Source organism: Otolemur garnettii, unplaced genomic scaffold, assembly GCF_000181295.1.
Source record: "Otolemur garnettii isolate 467f Iridium unplaced genomic scaffold, OtoGar3 scaffold00037, whole genome shotgun sequence".
Classification (NCBI taxonomy): Eukaryota; Metazoa; Chordata; class Mammalia; order Primates; family Galagidae; genus Otolemur; species Otolemur garnettii.
Window position 1 is genome coordinate 15,696,683 of NW_003852432.1, and position 18,214 is coordinate 15,714,896.

Below are 18,214 nucleotides of genomic sequence, written 5' to 3' on the forward strand. Positions count from 1 at the left end.
TTAAGACATTTATATTCTACACTTAGTAAATTTCACATGTAATCTTGTAAAATGCACCGTAGGTGTGGTCCCACCAATTACCCTCCCTCCACCCAATTTCTCCCTTCCCCTCCCTTCCCTCTCCTCTTTCCCTTTCTTCTTGGGCTATAGTTGGGTTATAGCTTTTACATGAAAGCTACAAATTGGTTTCATGGTAGGGCTGAGTACATTGGATACTTTTTTCTTCCATTCTTGAGATACTTTGCTAAGAAGAATATGTTCTAGCTCACTGCATTATTTTGAAGTAAATCTCAGGCATCATATCATTTCATCCATGAATATTTTAGTACATATATTTATTGAAAAATAGCTGTAATATTATCACATTAAAAATGAACAGTAATTTCTCAATCCTAAAATATCCAGTGTTTACTCATACTTCACCGAGTCTTTATTTATTTCACTCTTTGTCATTTGAATCCAAATCGAAATAAGGGCCATACTTTACAATTGATTTGAATGTCTCCTAGGTCTTTTTCAGTCTGTAGGTTTCCCTCTGAATCATTTTTTTTTTCCCTTGAATTTTGTTGTTGTTGAAGAAGCTAATTTGTTTATCCTGACGCGTTTCCTTAAGTCTGGATGCTGCAGAGCTACATCCTACTGGGGTCATTTAATGTGTTTCTCTCTCAAATGCATTTCTTGTAAATGGGCAATTGGTTAGTTCTAGAGACTGGATGAGATGTTTGGGGGTTGTGTAAGACTATTTCATAGGTGGGGTTATGTGCTTCTGGTTGCCCCTTTCTGTGTGTGATGCTGGGAGCTATTGGCAGTCATTGCCCAGATTCACTAATCTTTTAGGGGTTACAAAATGGTGGTATTTTATCATCCCATCATTATTTATTTATTGGAATACTTCTATAAAAAGGATGCTGCCTTACTATTTGATTATCCTGAGGTATAGGAAAGGAAACATAATGCTCTATTCCTTCTCTTTATTTACGAGTTTTCAAAATAATAATTTGGTTCCCTAGAACCCTACAAAAGAGGCCAGAGAGGTTTTGTTTGGTTGGTTTTGTTTTTAGTATATTAGTCATTCATGGATTTAAGCATATTTGTTTTGTTTTAATTCATGGTACTTGTGCTTATTAATTTTCAAATTGTTCCATCTTTGCCTGATGGGAACCTCTTCAGGTTGGACCCTGAAGCTTTCTGAGAGTATCCAAGTAGTCTTTGTCACTGAGCTCACACACAGGATCAGATTGTCAAATCATAAACACGGCTCAGCCATATTCCCCAGCATCAAGTTTGGTAATTTCAAGACAGTCAGGATGCTCAGTTGAAGTAGGAGACTTCTGAGACATTACACTTCGTCTGCCAGTCTCTCCCCCCACATCAATAATAGTTTGGGACAATAGATAGAGTCTCTAAGTGAGGTTCACAGCATTCCTCATATAGGGGGAGCATTTAAATTATAAAGTGTCAATTATGAAACATTCCATTTTATACTCCAGCGAGTTCACTGAAAGGCTTCTCAGGGATGTTCTCTAATCATGCCTCATGGATTCTGGGTTTACTTACTTTGAGAAATCCTTTGGAAATTCCTGCTAAGACATTCAATAAATAACATTTCTTCCTCCCAGCAATTAGTCTTTTTACTTGAAGGTTCAAATGACACGGAGATAAGTCCTGGTCACTGGTCAGTAAAGGGAATCATGGGCCAGATCCCGTCATGTCTGCCTCCTAAATATTTCCTTGCTTTCTGGTCCAGGCTGACTTCTACACCTCCTGCCCCAAACCTGAAAGAACCATTTCCCCGGTGACTCCTGATTCTTTTTAGTAGTACACCATGTTTAAAGGTCACGTTCTAGGGGGCGAAAGGAAAGTAATTCCTTGATGAGCATTCTTTATACACATATCTCTACATAATTCTTTCAACATAATATCTAAGAAATATTTCTCTGGAAGTGAATTAACCTATAGAAAGATATCCCGAATTTAACCTTTGCTTCATGGATCAGTGATGGTGTATATCAACTCACACATTGTTTCTGTGGGGCAGCTATTCTTAGGAATACCCATTTTCTCAGGATCATTTCCACTGTTGCATGTTGTATATTATTTTAATCTTTCCAAATAATAGACCAAACACAATTACCCTAGGGTTGCATGTTTTGTTTTATCATTTATTGAATGCAGGTGAAGATGATATGTTTTGGTATACTTACTTACGCTTCCTATTTCGTGAATGCATCCTCCTTACCCTTTGTCTATTCCTTTTCTGAAACATTTGAGAAATATTCATACTTTGTCCCAAACTACATGTTAGAAATATTTTTCCAAGTTGTTTCTCTTTTGCATGTTAGAAATATTTTTCCAAGTTGTTTATATTTTGTTTTACATACATTTTAGAGAACAAATCTATTAATACCTTTGGAATTTATAAAGATGAAGATAGATTTCTCTTTTATTTTATCATGATCAAAAACACATAGCACCTACTACTGTAACCACTTTTAAGCATACAGTAGTATTAACTTTATGTACATCATTGTGCAACAGATACCTAGAAATTTTTCATCTTCTAAAACTGAAATTCTGTATTATTAAATAGAAATGCCCTGCTTCCCCGTTTCACCACATCCTGGCAACCACTATTCTATGTTCTGTTTCTGAGATGTTTGATTTACTTTGAAAATTTCATTAATCAAAGGCTTCAGATTTTCCTTTATGGTTTTGCTTTAATGTACATAAAATAAAGGTTTAATGACACAAGTAATTAGAAAGTAAATACTCAGGGGCGGCGCCTGTGGCTCAAGGAGTGGGGCGCCAGCCCCGTATACCAGAGGTGGCAGGTTCAAACCCAGCCCCAGCCAAAAACTGCAAAAAAAAAAGAAAGTAAGTAAATACTCAGGTGATGAAGCAGAACATTGCCAACATCTTCAGATCTCCCATGTACCCCCTCTCTTTTACTGTAAAGGTAACCACTGTCCTGACTTTTATAATTTTCATTCCCTTGCCTAGGTTATCACCTATTTGCCTCAATTTTTGCCGAGTTTTGAACTTGATATAATGGCATCATATTGTATGTATTCTACTGAGATATATTTTTTCACTCAATTATTACTATTAGTATTAGTATTATAAAAGGTGGAGTCTTTTTCTTTTGCCCAGGCTAGAGTGCAGTGGCTTCATCATAGCTCTCTGCATCCTCAAATTCCTGGGTTCACATGGTCCTCCTGCCTCAGGCTCCCAAGTAGCTGCAATTACAGGCATGTGCCATCACACTCAGCTAATTTTTGTATTTTTTGTAGAGATGGGAGTCTCACTCTTGCTCAGAATGGTATTGAACTCCTGGCTCCAAGTGATCCTCCAGCCTTGGCCTCCCAAAGTGCTAGGATTATCAGAGTGAGCCATGGCAACTAGCCTCAGTATTAGCATTTGTAATATTTTCCCATATTATCGCACATGACTTAGGTTGTTTTCACTGCCATATACTATCCCATTTCATGAACATGCCACAATATGTTTACGTATTCTCTTGTCAATGGCTGCATGGATTTTGAAGATAATTATAAACATCTTTGTACATTTCCTGATATACAGTGTGTGCCCATCACCTGCTCCACTCTTTTTCAGATATATGCCTAGGAGTAGAATTTCTGGATCAAAAGCTATATGGATATACAAATAGAGGTGCATGTGTAGCTAAACATACACACATAGACACACCTTCAACTATTTTCCAAAGTCAGTGAACCAATTTGAACTTTCAACAGTAGTAATTGAGATTTTATTGTTCATATTCTTACTCTCATTTGCTATTATTATACTTACTTTTGCCATTCCAATGAGTGTCTAGTGGTATTATTTTTCACATCTTTGATCGCAAAGGGGGCTGAATGCCTTTTAATGTGTTTACTGGCTATTTGAATTTCTTCCTTTGTAAAGTGGTTGTTTAAATCTTTTGCCCATTTTTATTGGATTACCTGCCCCTTTCTTACTGATTTTTAATAATCTGTTATATCCTGAACATGAGCTCTTTCATGGCTTATCCATGTTACAACAATCTTCTCATATGTTCTAGCTTCTCTTCTCTTTGTAATGTCTTTGATGAATATTCATTCTTAATTTTGATATCATTAAATTTCACAAGATTTTCCAATATTGATATGAGATGATCTAAGTGACCTTTAAAAACTCTAATTTGTAGCTCAGCGCCTGTGGCTTAAGTGGCTAAGGCACGAGCCACGTACACCCAAGGTGGCGGGTTCGAATCCAGCCTGGGCCTACCAAACAACAATGACAGCTGCAACCAAAAATAGCTGGACATTGTGGCAGGCGCCTGTGGTCCCAGCTACTCGGGAGGCTGAGGCAGGAGACTCTCTTGAACCCAGGAGCTGGAGGTTGTTGTGAGCTGTGATACCATGGCACTCTACCCAGGGGGACAGCTTGAGGCTCTGTCTCAAAAAAAAAAAAAACCTCTAATTTGTTTCCTTATCTGAAAGAACCAATATTTAAATGTGCTTAATGTAGGCCTGAATTACTTTATTACTGAGAGCTTGGCAGACCTTCTCTTCAAAGAGAATGTCAATGACAACGACAGTGCCAATGCCGTACATTTGAAGAGAACTTTTATCATTTTCACAATTAGGTTCCCCATACGAGTCAGAATTTTAAAGTCATTATGACTCTAGTTGGCTCTCCTTCAACCAATAGATCCTGTACTATATATGATTATCTCATTTTCTATAATTCCCAACTGTATGCCATCCTGTGTCACCTTATGGTGCTGTTATATACACATATGGGGTTCATATGGCCATATGGCTCATCTTCCCAACTGGCCTGAAATCTTCTTGACATCGGAGGATCCGTAAATGCATCTCTTATCTCCCGTGGTGCTTTGTCTCAAATAAGCATCTAGAAAGGTTATAATGATATTCAGAGTTTCTGAATAGTTACCCCTTCAAAAGAAAAGAAAAACTAGTTTCAAAAAGACATGAGATGCTTGGAGATTATTTTGAGGATTGAATTGAACGTTGTGATACTTTTATAGAATTGATGATTACCAATTATTGATTGCCAATTATCCAAACCACTTTCCAACCAATGAGTATTTCACCTTCCCTTTCTCACCTTACTAATGAACAGCTATGTTGACTCCCAAATTCATTCTCTTCATTCTACTGGCTGGTCCCTGGTAGAGATGCTGACAGAGCCAGTGGGGAGCACAAATGTACTCCCAGAATGTACACGATCTACTTTGTCTTTCTTCTTAAATGTCACAAAATTCATTATATGTCTGTGCTCATTTTCTTCTCAGATAGAAATGAGCCCTCTGGAAAATGCAATTGAAGTATTAGAAAATAAGAATCAGCAGCTGAAGACTCTGATTACTCAGTGTCAGACGAGACAGATGCAGAATATCAATCCCCTGACCATGTGCCTGAATGGAGTTATAGATGCCGCAGTTAACGGTGGAGTTTCCAGGTACCAAGAGGTGAGGATCAGGTATTGCTATTTTGTGATGTCATGGAGTTTCTGAATCTTTCCTTAAAATGTGTACCCATATCAGCATGAAAAATAGGGCTACAGTTGACACGAAGTACTTTGTTAAATAGAGCAAACATACGATTATTTGCAATGCCCACTTACTCCATTTTTCCAACATGTGATATTTTGAGAAAATGTGTGTGTATTTGTGTGTGTCTGTGTTTGCATGAGTAAAAGTAATTAGGAGGTTGAGATTGTTTAATAAACGATCATTGTAAATAATTTCCCAGATTCATGGACATGGAAAAGTCTAATCTTGTATAGAAGATACTTTAAATGGACTTTCCATCTGACCTCTTTGTTTTAAACAGAAAGACATAATATCCTGGAAGGTGAAGCCACCATCTCAGTCACACTGAATTTTAAGGCAATTTATTTTAGGGCAGAATGCCATATGGATTTGGATTTGTTCTTTGTTTATTTTACCAAGGGTACTTACTGTACACTTCCTTCAACAGTCCTTTCCTTCTGTTCCCATTCTGACCCACCACCCACGCTAGGAATCACTCCATCTGTCCCTGAACATGGTTTAGAGTAGTGTCATTTCTCTAAAGATGCCAGGTCTTTAAAAACAATAAGTATGTCTTTCACTTGCCTTGTAGCTCCCCTGAAGGAGACTGACCATCCTTTCTCTTACTAGGCATTCTTTATCAAAGAATATATCTTAACTCACCCTGAAGATGGTGAGAAAATTGCACGATTAAGAGAGCTGATGCTTGAGCAGGTAAGGGAGGCAGAAGCCAATCACCTTCTCTTTTTCATGCCTGCATATGTGCTCACTTACCAGAGACCCACATGGTTTTCTACATCTGTACACTTACTGAAGCTGGTGATCAAGGGTGATGGATTCTTGTAATATATCCCGACTTGCTAATACCTGCTTTTTCTTCCCATTTGGTTGCAGAAGTTAACTTTACAATGATCAGACTATGGCAGCCTATTGCAGATTGAGTATCCCTTATCCAAAACTTTTGGGGCCAGAAGTATTTTAGCTTTCAGATTTTTTTGGATTTTTGGAATATTTACATTTATGTAATGAGATATCTTGATGATGGGATGCAAATTAAATAGCAATTCATTTATATTTCATGTACATTTTATACACATAGTGTCAAGGTAATTTCATGCAACATTTTTAATAATTTTGTGCATAAAGTTTTGACTGTATTTTGACTACAGCCCTTCTCAGGGGGTCAGGTGTGGAATTTTCCACTTGTGGCATCATGTCAGTGCTCAAAAGGTTTTGGATTTTAGAGCATTTTGGATTTTGAAATTTTGGATTAGGGATGACTGACCTGTATGGCAAACAACTTCATGTCATTTTGTTAGCATTCTTTGAATGTTTTCTCCTTAAAGACTTCCTGCAGGCTTAGTACTCGCTTTTCATTTAAAATTTTGTGCTCAGGTTAAGTTCTGGCCTATTCAAAATGTGAGTGCATGAATGAATGATATTGTTACTCACATATTATGATAAGAGAACCCAACTGGCAACATCCTCTGAATGAAAGGGAGGTCACCTAACACTTTAAACAGTGCTTAAAATGGAGAAGACTGAGGGCCCCTACATTTAGGCTCAAGTCCTATATCCCTTCCCCATCACAGAGGCAGGCCTCTCCCTTAATAGCTCAGCCATACGCTCTACTTTCAAAGGTGTCCTTGATATGTACTTTGGGGTATTCTTCTCTGTGCAGACGTTCTGGCAGTAGGTAGACATCCAGAGTGGGAGTTGCCTCAGCCCTATCCCTTAGAGAAGGTGCTGGAGGCTGCAGCCCACCAGGGGCAGTCCCATTTGACCTGAGCTTTCAACCTAGAATCTTCACAAGCTGCAAAGAAAAGATCTTGTGGTGACATGGGGTTTGTTTTCCTCTCAGCCTATAGAATTTATTCTTTTGACCACTTTAGCATGGGGGCATTTTTAAAATGTGAAAGGCAGATGCTACTCAAATCAAAGGAATTGTACACTATTGATGGTTGAACAAAGGACGGTGGAATGTTTTATGTTCGTCTCTTTGTGGGTCCTCACAGCAGGAGAACTTTTTGCTATGGTTGGGCCTGTTCCCTAGTAGCAGGATAATACATGAACAAAAATAATATTTTTACACAGAAACAAGAAGCATAGCAACGGCTATAGAATTCCTGTTCGTTTTTCCCTTCCTCCCTGACAGATTTTGAAAATCTGTGGGAGGGAGGGTTGAGCACAGAAGAGCCTGGTGAAGCGAAGAGGGTCATGTGGGAGGGAGGGTGTCATCCTGAAAAGAGATGCTAAAGGGGGGTCCCCGGACCCCAAACAGTTCCATCCCCTGTGAAGTGATAACTGATCTTATCAGGTCAGGTCAGATCCGGAGGATTAGCAATAATGAGCACAAAGTGCGTAGTACAGTGCTTGCTCCGTAGCAGGCACTTGGTGAGAATGTCGTCATTGATGTGGATCTTTTCCTTATGTTGTTATCAAGGCACAAATTCTGGAATTTGGTTTGGCTGTGCATGAGAAGTTTGTACCTCAAGATATGAGACCCCTTCACAAAAAGCTGGTCGACCAGTTCTTTGTAATGAAATCGAGCTTAGGGATACAGGTACGTGCACCAAGTGTCCATGGAGGGGCAGTCTGATCACTGCCATTTGGTGCTTCAGAGAGGGACGAGGAGGCATCCGACAGTGACACCTTTTGGTTTTCCTGCCAAACTGCACCATTTTAACCGGGAACCGTCAAGTATTAAAATCGCATTTTCTGCTTTCTGCTGTGCTCATCTTTTATGTGAACAAAAAATGTAAGCAGGGGAGAGCTTAGCAATAAAAAGATTTCATGCCAGTTAGGATGTGTATCTAGTATTTTAAACTCTGTCCTGTTTTGCCCGTGTCATTGCTGTACTGAAACATTTCCTTTACTGTGTCTCAGGAGTTCTCTGCTTGTATACAAGCCAGTCCAGTCCATTTTCCTAATGGCAGCCCTCGTGTGTGCAGAAACTCAGCACCTGCTTCCATGAGCCCAGATGGTACCAGGGTAATTCCTAGACGCAGGTAAGTCATATTCCAAATTATCCTACGATTTGGCATTCCCTCAAGATGATCTGGAATGATCCTCTCATTCTTTATGGCACAATTTGTCAAATACTCTATTTCTTAATGAAATAATTTACCCGTGAGGCAGCTGCAGACATCTGCCACTGGTAAACAGCACCAGCCTGAGAAATAAATAAACGGAAACATTTGGTTATATTGAGGCAAACAGGAGACAAGGAAATGGGGTGTACTTTCTTCCCCTTCAGTTTTATACCACCCCACCATATGATAACGTGCAATTTGCAGACGGAGCTAACGGCCTTTTTTTTTCTTCCCTCCCCACCCTCTCCTTCCCAAACAGCCCATTAAGTTACCCAGCTGTCAACCGCTACTCTTCCTCCTCACTGTCCTCACAAGCTTCTGCTGAAGTAAGCAATATTACAGGGCAATCAGAAAGCTCTGATGAAGTCTTTAACATGCAGGTAAAACTTAATGAGCTTTTTGTCTGGTTGTGTTTATTCCTTTTCTGTCTCACTCGTGAGAGTTTCTGTTCATTCTGCTGTGCTAATGGACAGACCAATGAGCAAGAACTTGACTCCAGGACAGACCTTTAAACACTCTGACTGCTTTAGTGATCTCTGGAGTCTACAAAGACATTTCTCTCAAAACTGCCCCACCGTGCTAAGAAGACATGAGCAAGCAATGGGAACGCGCAGCCTGAGCTGCGCGGGGTCAGCTCTGAGACCTGCCTCTGGTGGCCTCGTCAGTCCAGGACTCTGGAAAGCATGTCAGCATACACCAGCTGCCTCTTAGAACTTCTAAGGGGCATTCTTTTTTCACAGATTGTACATTTTTTATTTTTTATTTTGATCTCCTATCCACTTTGAGTCTATTTGTCATTTTTTAAAATTCAGATTCATATGAGGCCTTTATTTTAAAAGAAGTCATAGTTGGACTATCTGTTATAACATTCTCTCCACTTCTGTATGTGTTGGGGAAATTTCTGTAATGAAAAGGTTTTTTAACATAAGAAAAAAAATACAGTTTGTAGGGATCTGAGAGGGTCTGAGAGTCAGTATAACTCTTGCAACAAAACATTTTCTTTAGACACTGCTAATACAGCTTTTATGATAGCTTAGTATGACTAAGCTGAAATTTTCTTCAACACTATCTTTAGAAAGGCGGCATAACACTTATTTCCAAATTCATGCCTTGAACACATTTTTGGAGATAATGAGAGAGCACATTTTATGCTGTTTCGAAGCATTCACCTATTTATGCGCCCTAGGCTGGAAATCATTCCGCTTATCCTTTATGCAGGGAAAATGCACTGCTGACTGGTGTGAGGTCACAGTGTGCAGCTTTAACTAATGGGAATGCCTTCCTCTGGCAGTAATCAAAATCTCAGATTCTTGATCAATTCAAACAGGCCTCTCTGTCTTAGTAAGGCTTTTCTGTTTCTAAATGACCTTTCGTTCTTTTTCTTTCTTTCTTTCTTGTTTTTTTTTTTTGCTAATGTGATTTTAAAAAGTTGATTTTCTTTTGAATATGTCATTGTTGTGTGAAGCCTTTGACCATGGTATGATAACAGCTGTCTGTGTATTTCCAGCCAAGCCCATCTACCTCAAGCTTGAGTTCTACTCACTCTGCTTCACCTAATGTGACAAGTTCTGCTCCATCGAGTGCCAGAGGTCAGTGCCAGAGCATAGGGGAGACTGTGGCTTTAGTTTCCTGCTGCCACACACTCAGGCTCTCTCCCCCAGACAGGGTCAGTGCTTCCATCACACTGATGGGTCTTTCTCTCCTTCTCTTCCCAGCCTCTCCTTTGTTGTCTGACAAACACAAACATTCCAGAGAAAATGCTTGCCTGTCCCCAAGAGAGAGACCATGCAGTGCCATCTATCCAACCCCTGTGGAGCCTTCCCAGGTACTTATTGTGGGTTGGAGAAAGTAGACGACAAGGAACAGTCTGCACGGGTGCACTGGCTTACTATCTCTGCAGAATCACTATAGCTGCCCAGAGCGGCCAGCTAGGCAATGTCGGGCAAGACCAGCCAGGTGAAGAGGGTGCCTCTGTTCTCTGCCCATTGTTAGGATTTCTGTGTGAGCCAGATGCTGATAGGGACTCCATATTTTGTTGCTGCTGCTTAAACATGAGAAGGGATAGTTGGCTGGAGGAGTGTCCGTAGGGGTGTATGTGTGTGAACGCACGTGCACATGGGTATGTAGCAGAAATCTGGGGAACTTCTTACATTAGCAGAAGACCCTTGGGGAGAAGCACACTGCTGCTTGTGCTCTTTCTGAAGAGAGCTGCGTTCGATTCCTTTCTGAGGTACCCACTCGTGCATGGCCCATTCCTGTTTGCCTTTGCCATTCTTCTGGAATTCATTGAAGGAAGAGTAGCTGAGTCCCGAGGCTTTCCCTGTCACCTCCTCACAGAGTAAAGAAACATGGCCCTCGCCCTCCACCCGAACTTGAAGTAATGCCTCTCAGTATAAGTGAAAGTGGCCTTGGCATTGGCCCTTGGCTATTTCAAGGGCTTTGAAGGATGGTTTCAAAGGTGAAGATTGGTATGCAGCCCTGAGTATGACAGATTACTTGGGAATAATTTAGAAGTAGAGAAAAGTGGTTATTTCTACTTCAACTGATTTCTCTAGTTTTCTTCACCATCCTGGCAGAAGTCTGTAGCTGCACCTTGTAGTGAATGAGAGTGAGTGGGATTTGGCTTGAATGATTTACTTTCCTGATTGTGTGATCTTTCCAAGACTCCCGGGATACCTGCTCTGCACAACACTGATGTCTCGTAGAAACTCAGGGTTCTTTTGGCTGGACCAGCTTACCAGTTTTATTATTTCCCTTTGTCATTGATGTTATGAGGGAATTTCCCAGTTTGTTCCGTGTGTTCTAGGAGAACATGCTGTCATCAGGGTGAACTGATTAGCCTCCTGAGTTTTCTGCTTTTAGTAAAATCAGAAACAGTGTGTGTGTTGCCAAAATTTCAATAATACACACTGCTATAGAGCACATCTATTTTTTTTTTTTTTGAGACGGAGCCTCAAGCTATCCCCCTGGGTAGAGTGCCATGGCATCATGCTCACAGCAACCTCCAACTTCTGGGCTCAAGCGAGTCTCCTGCCTCAGCCTCCCAAGTAGCTGGGACTACAGGCGCCCGCCACAACGCCTGGCCATTTTTTGGTTGCAGCCATCATTGTTGTTTGGCGGGCCCGGGCTGGGGATTCGAACCCGCCACCTTAGGTGTATGTGGCTGGCGCCTTAGCCGCTTGAGCCACAGGCGCCAAGCCGAGCACATCTATTTTTAAGAACTTGGTACTTTTTCTTTCAATACATTGGTAGGACCATGTAAAACTGGCATTATTGTAGATTCAAAATTATAGAATACTGACCATTTCATATGGTTTTTACCTAATACAGGATTTTAAAAATTTTTTAAAATCAACACATAATAATCATACATATTTGCAGGGCATATAGTGACATTTTGACACATAAAATGTATAGTGATTAGATCAGTATAATTAATCACAAACATCATTTCACTGAGTTGGGAACATTTCATAATATAGGATTTAAATGTGCAGGGGTTAAAATCCTTTCACTTAGGGTGTTTCGACCTCTCTCCTTCTCTTCCCTTAATTCTTACTTGATACAATAGCTCACCTGCTATTTAGTATTTATTTTTTATCCTGTATTTTTTTATGAATATTTATTTACCAGTGATTAAAATCTAATACAAACTTTTCAAATACTGCATTTTCTTTCTTAAAATCTAAGGCTCTTCTCCCCCTTTTTCCTTTAGTAGAATTGAATTTTTTATTCCTAGGCTCATCATATCATATAAAAAAAGTTTCACTAAAGAGATAATCATCTCATTCTATAAGGCTTAATATGTCAGTATGTTGCGTCATAAAATTGACTCCTGTGCCTTTCCAGAGGATGCTGTTTAATCACATTGGAGATGGGGCCTTGCCACGCAGTGACCCGAATCTCTCCGCACCTGAGAAAGGTGGGTGTAAAGCCAGCCCCTCTGTCAGTCCTGGCATGTGTGAGGGTTTGTTGCGTCCTCATTTTCTCCAGTCTTCCATGTGTCTGTGTGGAAGGCAGTGTTCCAGATTAGTAATGATCAGAACCAGGGGATTATTTATGATCCATCCTTCAAAAATTGTTTTCTTGTAAGATTCAACAGCAGAATCTGAGCAAGTGAGGAACTCCTCCTTTAATGGCTTTTTGTTGTCATTCAGTGAGTCAGAGAGGCAATGTCTGCTCTTCCTGCAGCAAAGTTGCCAATTAGGCTTCTTGTTCAGCCTGATGAAAATAGCATCTTCCCAGATTGATTCTATGGTCCCATCCTTTGTGTCCCTCACAAAGCTCATTCGGCCAGCTCATCTGTTGTATGTGGTGACTCAGATACAGCTCTTACACAACTAAATACCATTTAAGAATTGCAATCCAGTGCATAATGGAGTGTGCCCTGCCTCAAGGTCACACACAAAAAGAGAACCAGACCCATGCACGGCAGTAAATAGCCAATTAGTATCAGTCTGTGCAACACGGCAAATGGTGAAGAGCAGATTTAATGTGACTTCCTCCACTACAGGGGTGGGGGCTTGCAGCAAAGTCACCCATTCTGCTCTCAGGGTTAAGCCTCAAAAATAGGAGCAATTCCCCAGGCCAACAAATCAAGAGTCACTAATGAAATGTCCTAGGAAAGTGTACATTAATTGTCCTCATTACAAACTAGACTGTTTTATCCTTTGGATATACTGATACATTAACATTAAAACCCTCCTTGGAAGATGGAAATTTGTGAGGCCTTATCCAAAATTATTTTAAAATATGCACTTAGCTATTATGTTACACGTCAAATGTTGACCTTTATCAGACTTTAGGATTGCCGTGTTTTTCTCATCCCAAATTTTAAGAGTGGTGAATCTATCCCATTAAAATTAAACAAAAGTGATAGAGTGGTAAATTGTTGGAATCCTTGACGTGTCCAGCAGATGGCAGTGTCAGCACAGAGAGCAAGCCACTAAACTTTAAGACTTGCAGACCTAATAGCACAGCAACCATTTGTAAACTCTGTGTCCTACCTTTGTTCCTAACAGGGTTACTCCTTATTTCTGCATCTTACTGAAGCATATAGCAGATGATTAAAAATAAGAATGATACTGCTGGTATTCCAACTTATTTTTTTTAGGACATGCTTCAGTATAATCCATTGATTTCAGAAACAAAGAGTTCTTTCCTTAAAGACTTGGTCAATGAGACAATATGGCATGACTGTTCTTTCCCAAGAATTCTGCCAAATAATTGAAATATTACTATATCATTGCCTTCTCCCTTTTTGGGTGCCACTTGTCTAGAAATTTCCAATAAAAACCAAGTCTTAAAATAGTCTTATAACCATGTCTCTCATCTGTTATCCAGAAGAATCTAAACACACTTGTAATTCTTAACAAGTTTTCATACTTCATTATAGAGATTTGCAGTTCTGTTTGACAACTTGAGAGTAATAAAGATATATGGTTTCACCCAATTAAATGTCAACTATAACTGGAAGATAGCCAGTTCAACAAAGGTTTAGTATTCAATAAGTTTCTTGTTTTGGTTTTTTTTTTTTTAAATCCAGCTGATTTTTTTCATTCTGGATAATTCTGACTTTCTTCTAAGATCTCAAGCATTTGAAGGGCAAAGCTGGACTGTGTGTGTTTAGCTGTGTTATTCCCTTCCAGCTGTGAATCCCACTCCTAGCAGCTGGAGCCTGGACAGTGGGAAGGAAGCCAAGAACATGTCGGATAGTGGGAAACTTATCTCTCCCCCTGTCCCTCCAAGGCCCACACAGACTGGTGGGTATTTGAAGCATTTGAATAATAACTTTTATAAAAATAACTATTACCAGCTACTCCAACTTGTTCTGAATTCCTCAGAGAAAGGTAGGCATTTGGTTTCTGAGGTGAAAACCTTAGTAGCTTCTGATTCCTTTACTATGTCCTCGCTCTTTCCTGAACTTGTTACAGGGGGTCAAACGATGGTCCATTTCTAATAAGCCTCTCCGACAGATGTTGTGGGGTCCTTTCCTCCAGGGTACCATTCTCAGAATTTGGGGAGGTACCCTAATCTTGCTAGGCCATGAGCATTTTCTCTGTTCCTCCCTTCAAACCACCTCATTCTTGCTAACCTCTGCTAACTCAGCCACTTTCTTCACTCTTACTCTTGACAAGGACTGACACCAAGGTTTCAGGTTACCCCGAGATAGGAATTGACTGAGAGCAACTATAACAGGCTTATGGGGAATGACTAACTTGTACCCATAATTATCTGTTGCTTTGAGAAGTCTGTATTGAAGGGCAGTATTTGTCCAACAGCTGATGCAGGGTACTGTTTCCCCTAAGGTGATGGAAATTCTCGGGCCTAACCTCAGACCAATTGAAGCACAATTTTAGTATCTCTAGAATAGGCCCTAGAATATATTTTTATTAAACATTTCAGGTGATCCTTCTGCTAACTAGATTCTAAGAACCATTGAAAATGGATCTTAAGGAGTTTCTTTTATGAATTTGTAGCAATAACAGTCTCCCTTTCCTCCTGAACAAGCTATTTGCTTAGTGACTTACACTAAGTTTTTAAGAGGGGCTTGTCCTTTTTTAAACTCTGCTTATTCTGGTGAGGAGCAGAATCTTTTTAGCACTTACCTATGTCTAGAGTAGGTTTGAAGCTATACAAATATGACTAGCCTAAAAACAAGAGGAAATAAGCAGGGCACAGTGGCTCGTGCCTATGATACTAGCAGTTTGGGAAGCCAAGGCGGGAGGATCCACTTGATGCCAGGAGTTTGATACCAGGAGTTTGAGACCAGCCTGGGCAACAAAGCAAGACCGCTATAAAAAAAAAAAAAAATGAAAATTTCTGGGGCTGTGCCTGTGGCTCAGTGAGTAGGGTGCTGGCGCCATATACCAAGGGTGGTGGGTTCGAACCCAGCCCCAGCCAAACTGCAACAACAACAAAAAAAAGGATTATCTAAAAATGAGAATTTCTCAGGCATGATGGCATACATCTATAGACCTAGGTACTTGGGAGGTCGAAGCAGGAGGATGGCTTGAGCCCAGGAGTTCAAGGCTGAAGTGAGCTATGATCACAACACTTCACTCTAGCCTGGGCAACAGCATAAGACCTTGTCTCTTAAAAAAAAAAGAGAGAGAGAGAAGAAGAGAAAATATGATAATGTTTCTTTCATGGATTTTTCCAGATTGATCATTCATACTTTATTTGCTATATTTTAGCATCTCCCTTCTTTGCCTCTTTTGTAAATAAGTTAAATGCCACTTAATTTGCTTTATACTTGTCAGAGCTAAAAGTCAATTCACCAATAATTTTTTTTTCTTTTTTGAAAAAGAGTCTCACTTTGTCACCCTTGGTGGAGTGTCATGGCATCATAGCTCACAGCAATCTCAAACTCTTGGGCTCAAGCAATTCTCTTCCCTCAGCCTCCCAAGTAACTGGGACAACAGGTGCCCACCACAGCACCCAGCTATTTTTAGAGATGTGGTCTCAGGCTGGTCTTAAACTCCTGAGCTCAAGCAGTCCACCCATATCAGCCTGCAAGAGTGCTGGGATTACAGGCATGAGCCACCATGTCCTGCTACCAAAAATTTTTGAAAGGCATGTGAGATCTTAAGACAGAATAAGAAGAAACTTTAAGCTCATTGATCATCTGCATTAGACTACATTATAGTTAATAGAGGACATCCCAAGTTACCATACACAGCGGAAAAAGGGAAATTGTAACTAAAACTACCTTTATTTACAAAGTATTCATTACAAAATTTTACAAAATACTTACAAAGTTCTACATGTTGGCCACCTCTTTCTATAGGCATATGAAGTCTTCTCTCCCACTCATGGCAAACATGCTTCAGGATTATCTGTTGTTATGCAGTTTTTCCTATGTTTGGAGACTTTGGAACACCCCATATATCAGTGCAACTTTGGAAAACAAGACACTTTAGCCAGATTGTTTATATTTCATTCACGATGCTCATATATTCAGGCACTCTCCAGTTTAAACCTTGTGTGTCCCAAGTTCAGGACTTGAAAGCATCTTTAAGGAACAATAATATTGGTGGTAGTTGGGTTCTTACATCCGTTCCAGCCTTAAGACAAGGATACTGATGAAACTATTTTAGGTCTTTGGGAGAAATCTCTCTGCAAATGTGCTTTGTGTTCTAGGCGGCTATGGTGGTTGGTGTCAGGGATACCTAAGTCAAGAGGAAGAACGTCCAAGGAGTAGTTCTAACTCTAACTTCTGCTTCATAGCTATGGCAGAAATACAGTTCCCAATCTCTTTCATAATCAGCAGCCATGAGTGACAGAATAGGAGAACTAATGCAGGGGTTAGAATGTGACATGTGCTGACGGCCCCAGAATGCAGGAGGCAGGCTGCACGGCCCACAGTGTAAAAGGGAACCATTCTCCCTGATCCCTTAGGACCCAGAGCACACAGGTGACCTTCCCTTTCCCACGTTAACTGGCAGGGCGGCCGTCCCTTCTGCACTGATTGCTCTCATGGTCTGTCCTCACATCACCATCTGTGGTCACTGTTGTGGGGCTCTATAACTGTCTGTCTGTCTTCCTTTCAGCTTTTCCGTAATTTTCTTATGAATCACAAACCTCCCTCTGACGGCTGGGAGTATGGCAACTAGTCCCAGAGCGACACAGCCTGACGTCACAGAGACCTGCCTTTGTGGCATTGGGAAACGTGCCTTATCCTATCCCTATGGACTGTGTCATGGCTGGCTTCCACTGTGCAACTCTGACCCACAAAGGGACCCAGGGGCAGTGATATTACACACACTGCATCCCAGCTGTAGGACTTGGAAATCTAGCAAGAGAAAAAGAGAGCTCACCCTTCTTTGCCATGATGATGAAATCCATAGAGTATACCCACCCAGGGAGAAAGTGAAGCCCTGAGCAGAGGCATCAGGGGGAGACATGGAAACTGCACACCTCTCATATGGCCATGGCCATGGGTTTTCTATCTGTTTGGGGAGTACCGAAAGTGTGAAAGAGGGGGCCGATCAAATATATTCTCATGCACCTATTCTAAGCTGCCCAGGTGGCTTTGGTCTTTCTATCCCTGCCTGGGCCAAGGTCAACAGCTGCTCCCCAAAGACTGCTCCCCAGCACTACACACCTAAAAGCACCTTATAAATAGAGTAAGCTGTGGAGAAGCATTTGGACTTTAGGGACATGGAAAGGATATTGGACCAGTTTAGAGCCCTGCCATTTTGGTCAAATCATCGTGTGTAGCCTGATAACTTTCCACTAATTATCACATGTCCTGGGAATGCCGTCCTTTATGAGGAACCAGTTTTGGACAAGCATCGTTTAGTTTCCCCACTATTCCTACCTGCCCCTCTCACCCCCCCGCTTAGGAGGCCTTGTGCAGTGGATCATCTGGGTTTGTAACACAGAGGGCACCTGCACATGGTCATTTAACCGTCTGGGTTTTTGTAATCGAAATGTTATTTCTCTCTCCATTTACAGCTTCTCCAGCAAGACACACAACATCAGTCTCCCCCTCCCCTGCTGGGCGATCTCCATTAAAGGTACAGCCCCTTCCTTAAACTGAGGCCAGAGACTGGCCCAGGTTCCTTTTTTTTTTTTT

At 40.8% G+C, this 18,214-nt stretch overlaps 1 protein-coding gene across 1 annotated transcript in view; it reads left to right on the plus strand.

Annotated features, from left to right (window-relative positions):
* DOCK4 (dedicator of cytokinesis 4) overlaps positions 1 to 18,214 on the plus strand; it is a 249,780-nt gene that overhangs the window by 227,222 nt on the left and 4,344 nt on the right. The window contains exons 42-50 of the mRNA XM_023513222.1: positions 5,303 to 5,479; positions 6,173 to 6,256; positions 7,986 to 8,105; positions 8,429 to 8,550; positions 8,894 to 9,014; positions 10,142 to 10,223; positions 10,350 to 10,459; positions 12,484 to 12,556; positions 18,094 to 18,155. Of these exons, the coding sequence (XP_023368990.1) occupies positions 5,303 to 5,479; positions 6,173 to 6,256; positions 7,986 to 8,105; positions 8,429 to 8,550; positions 8,894 to 9,014; positions 10,142 to 10,223; positions 10,350 to 10,459; positions 12,484 to 12,556; positions 18,094 to 18,155 (951 nt within the window). The remainder of the gene's footprint in view (positions 1 to 5,302; positions 5,480 to 6,172; positions 6,257 to 7,985; positions 8,106 to 8,428; positions 8,551 to 8,893; positions 9,015 to 10,141; positions 10,224 to 10,349; positions 10,460 to 12,483; positions 12,557 to 18,093; positions 18,156 to 18,214) is intronic.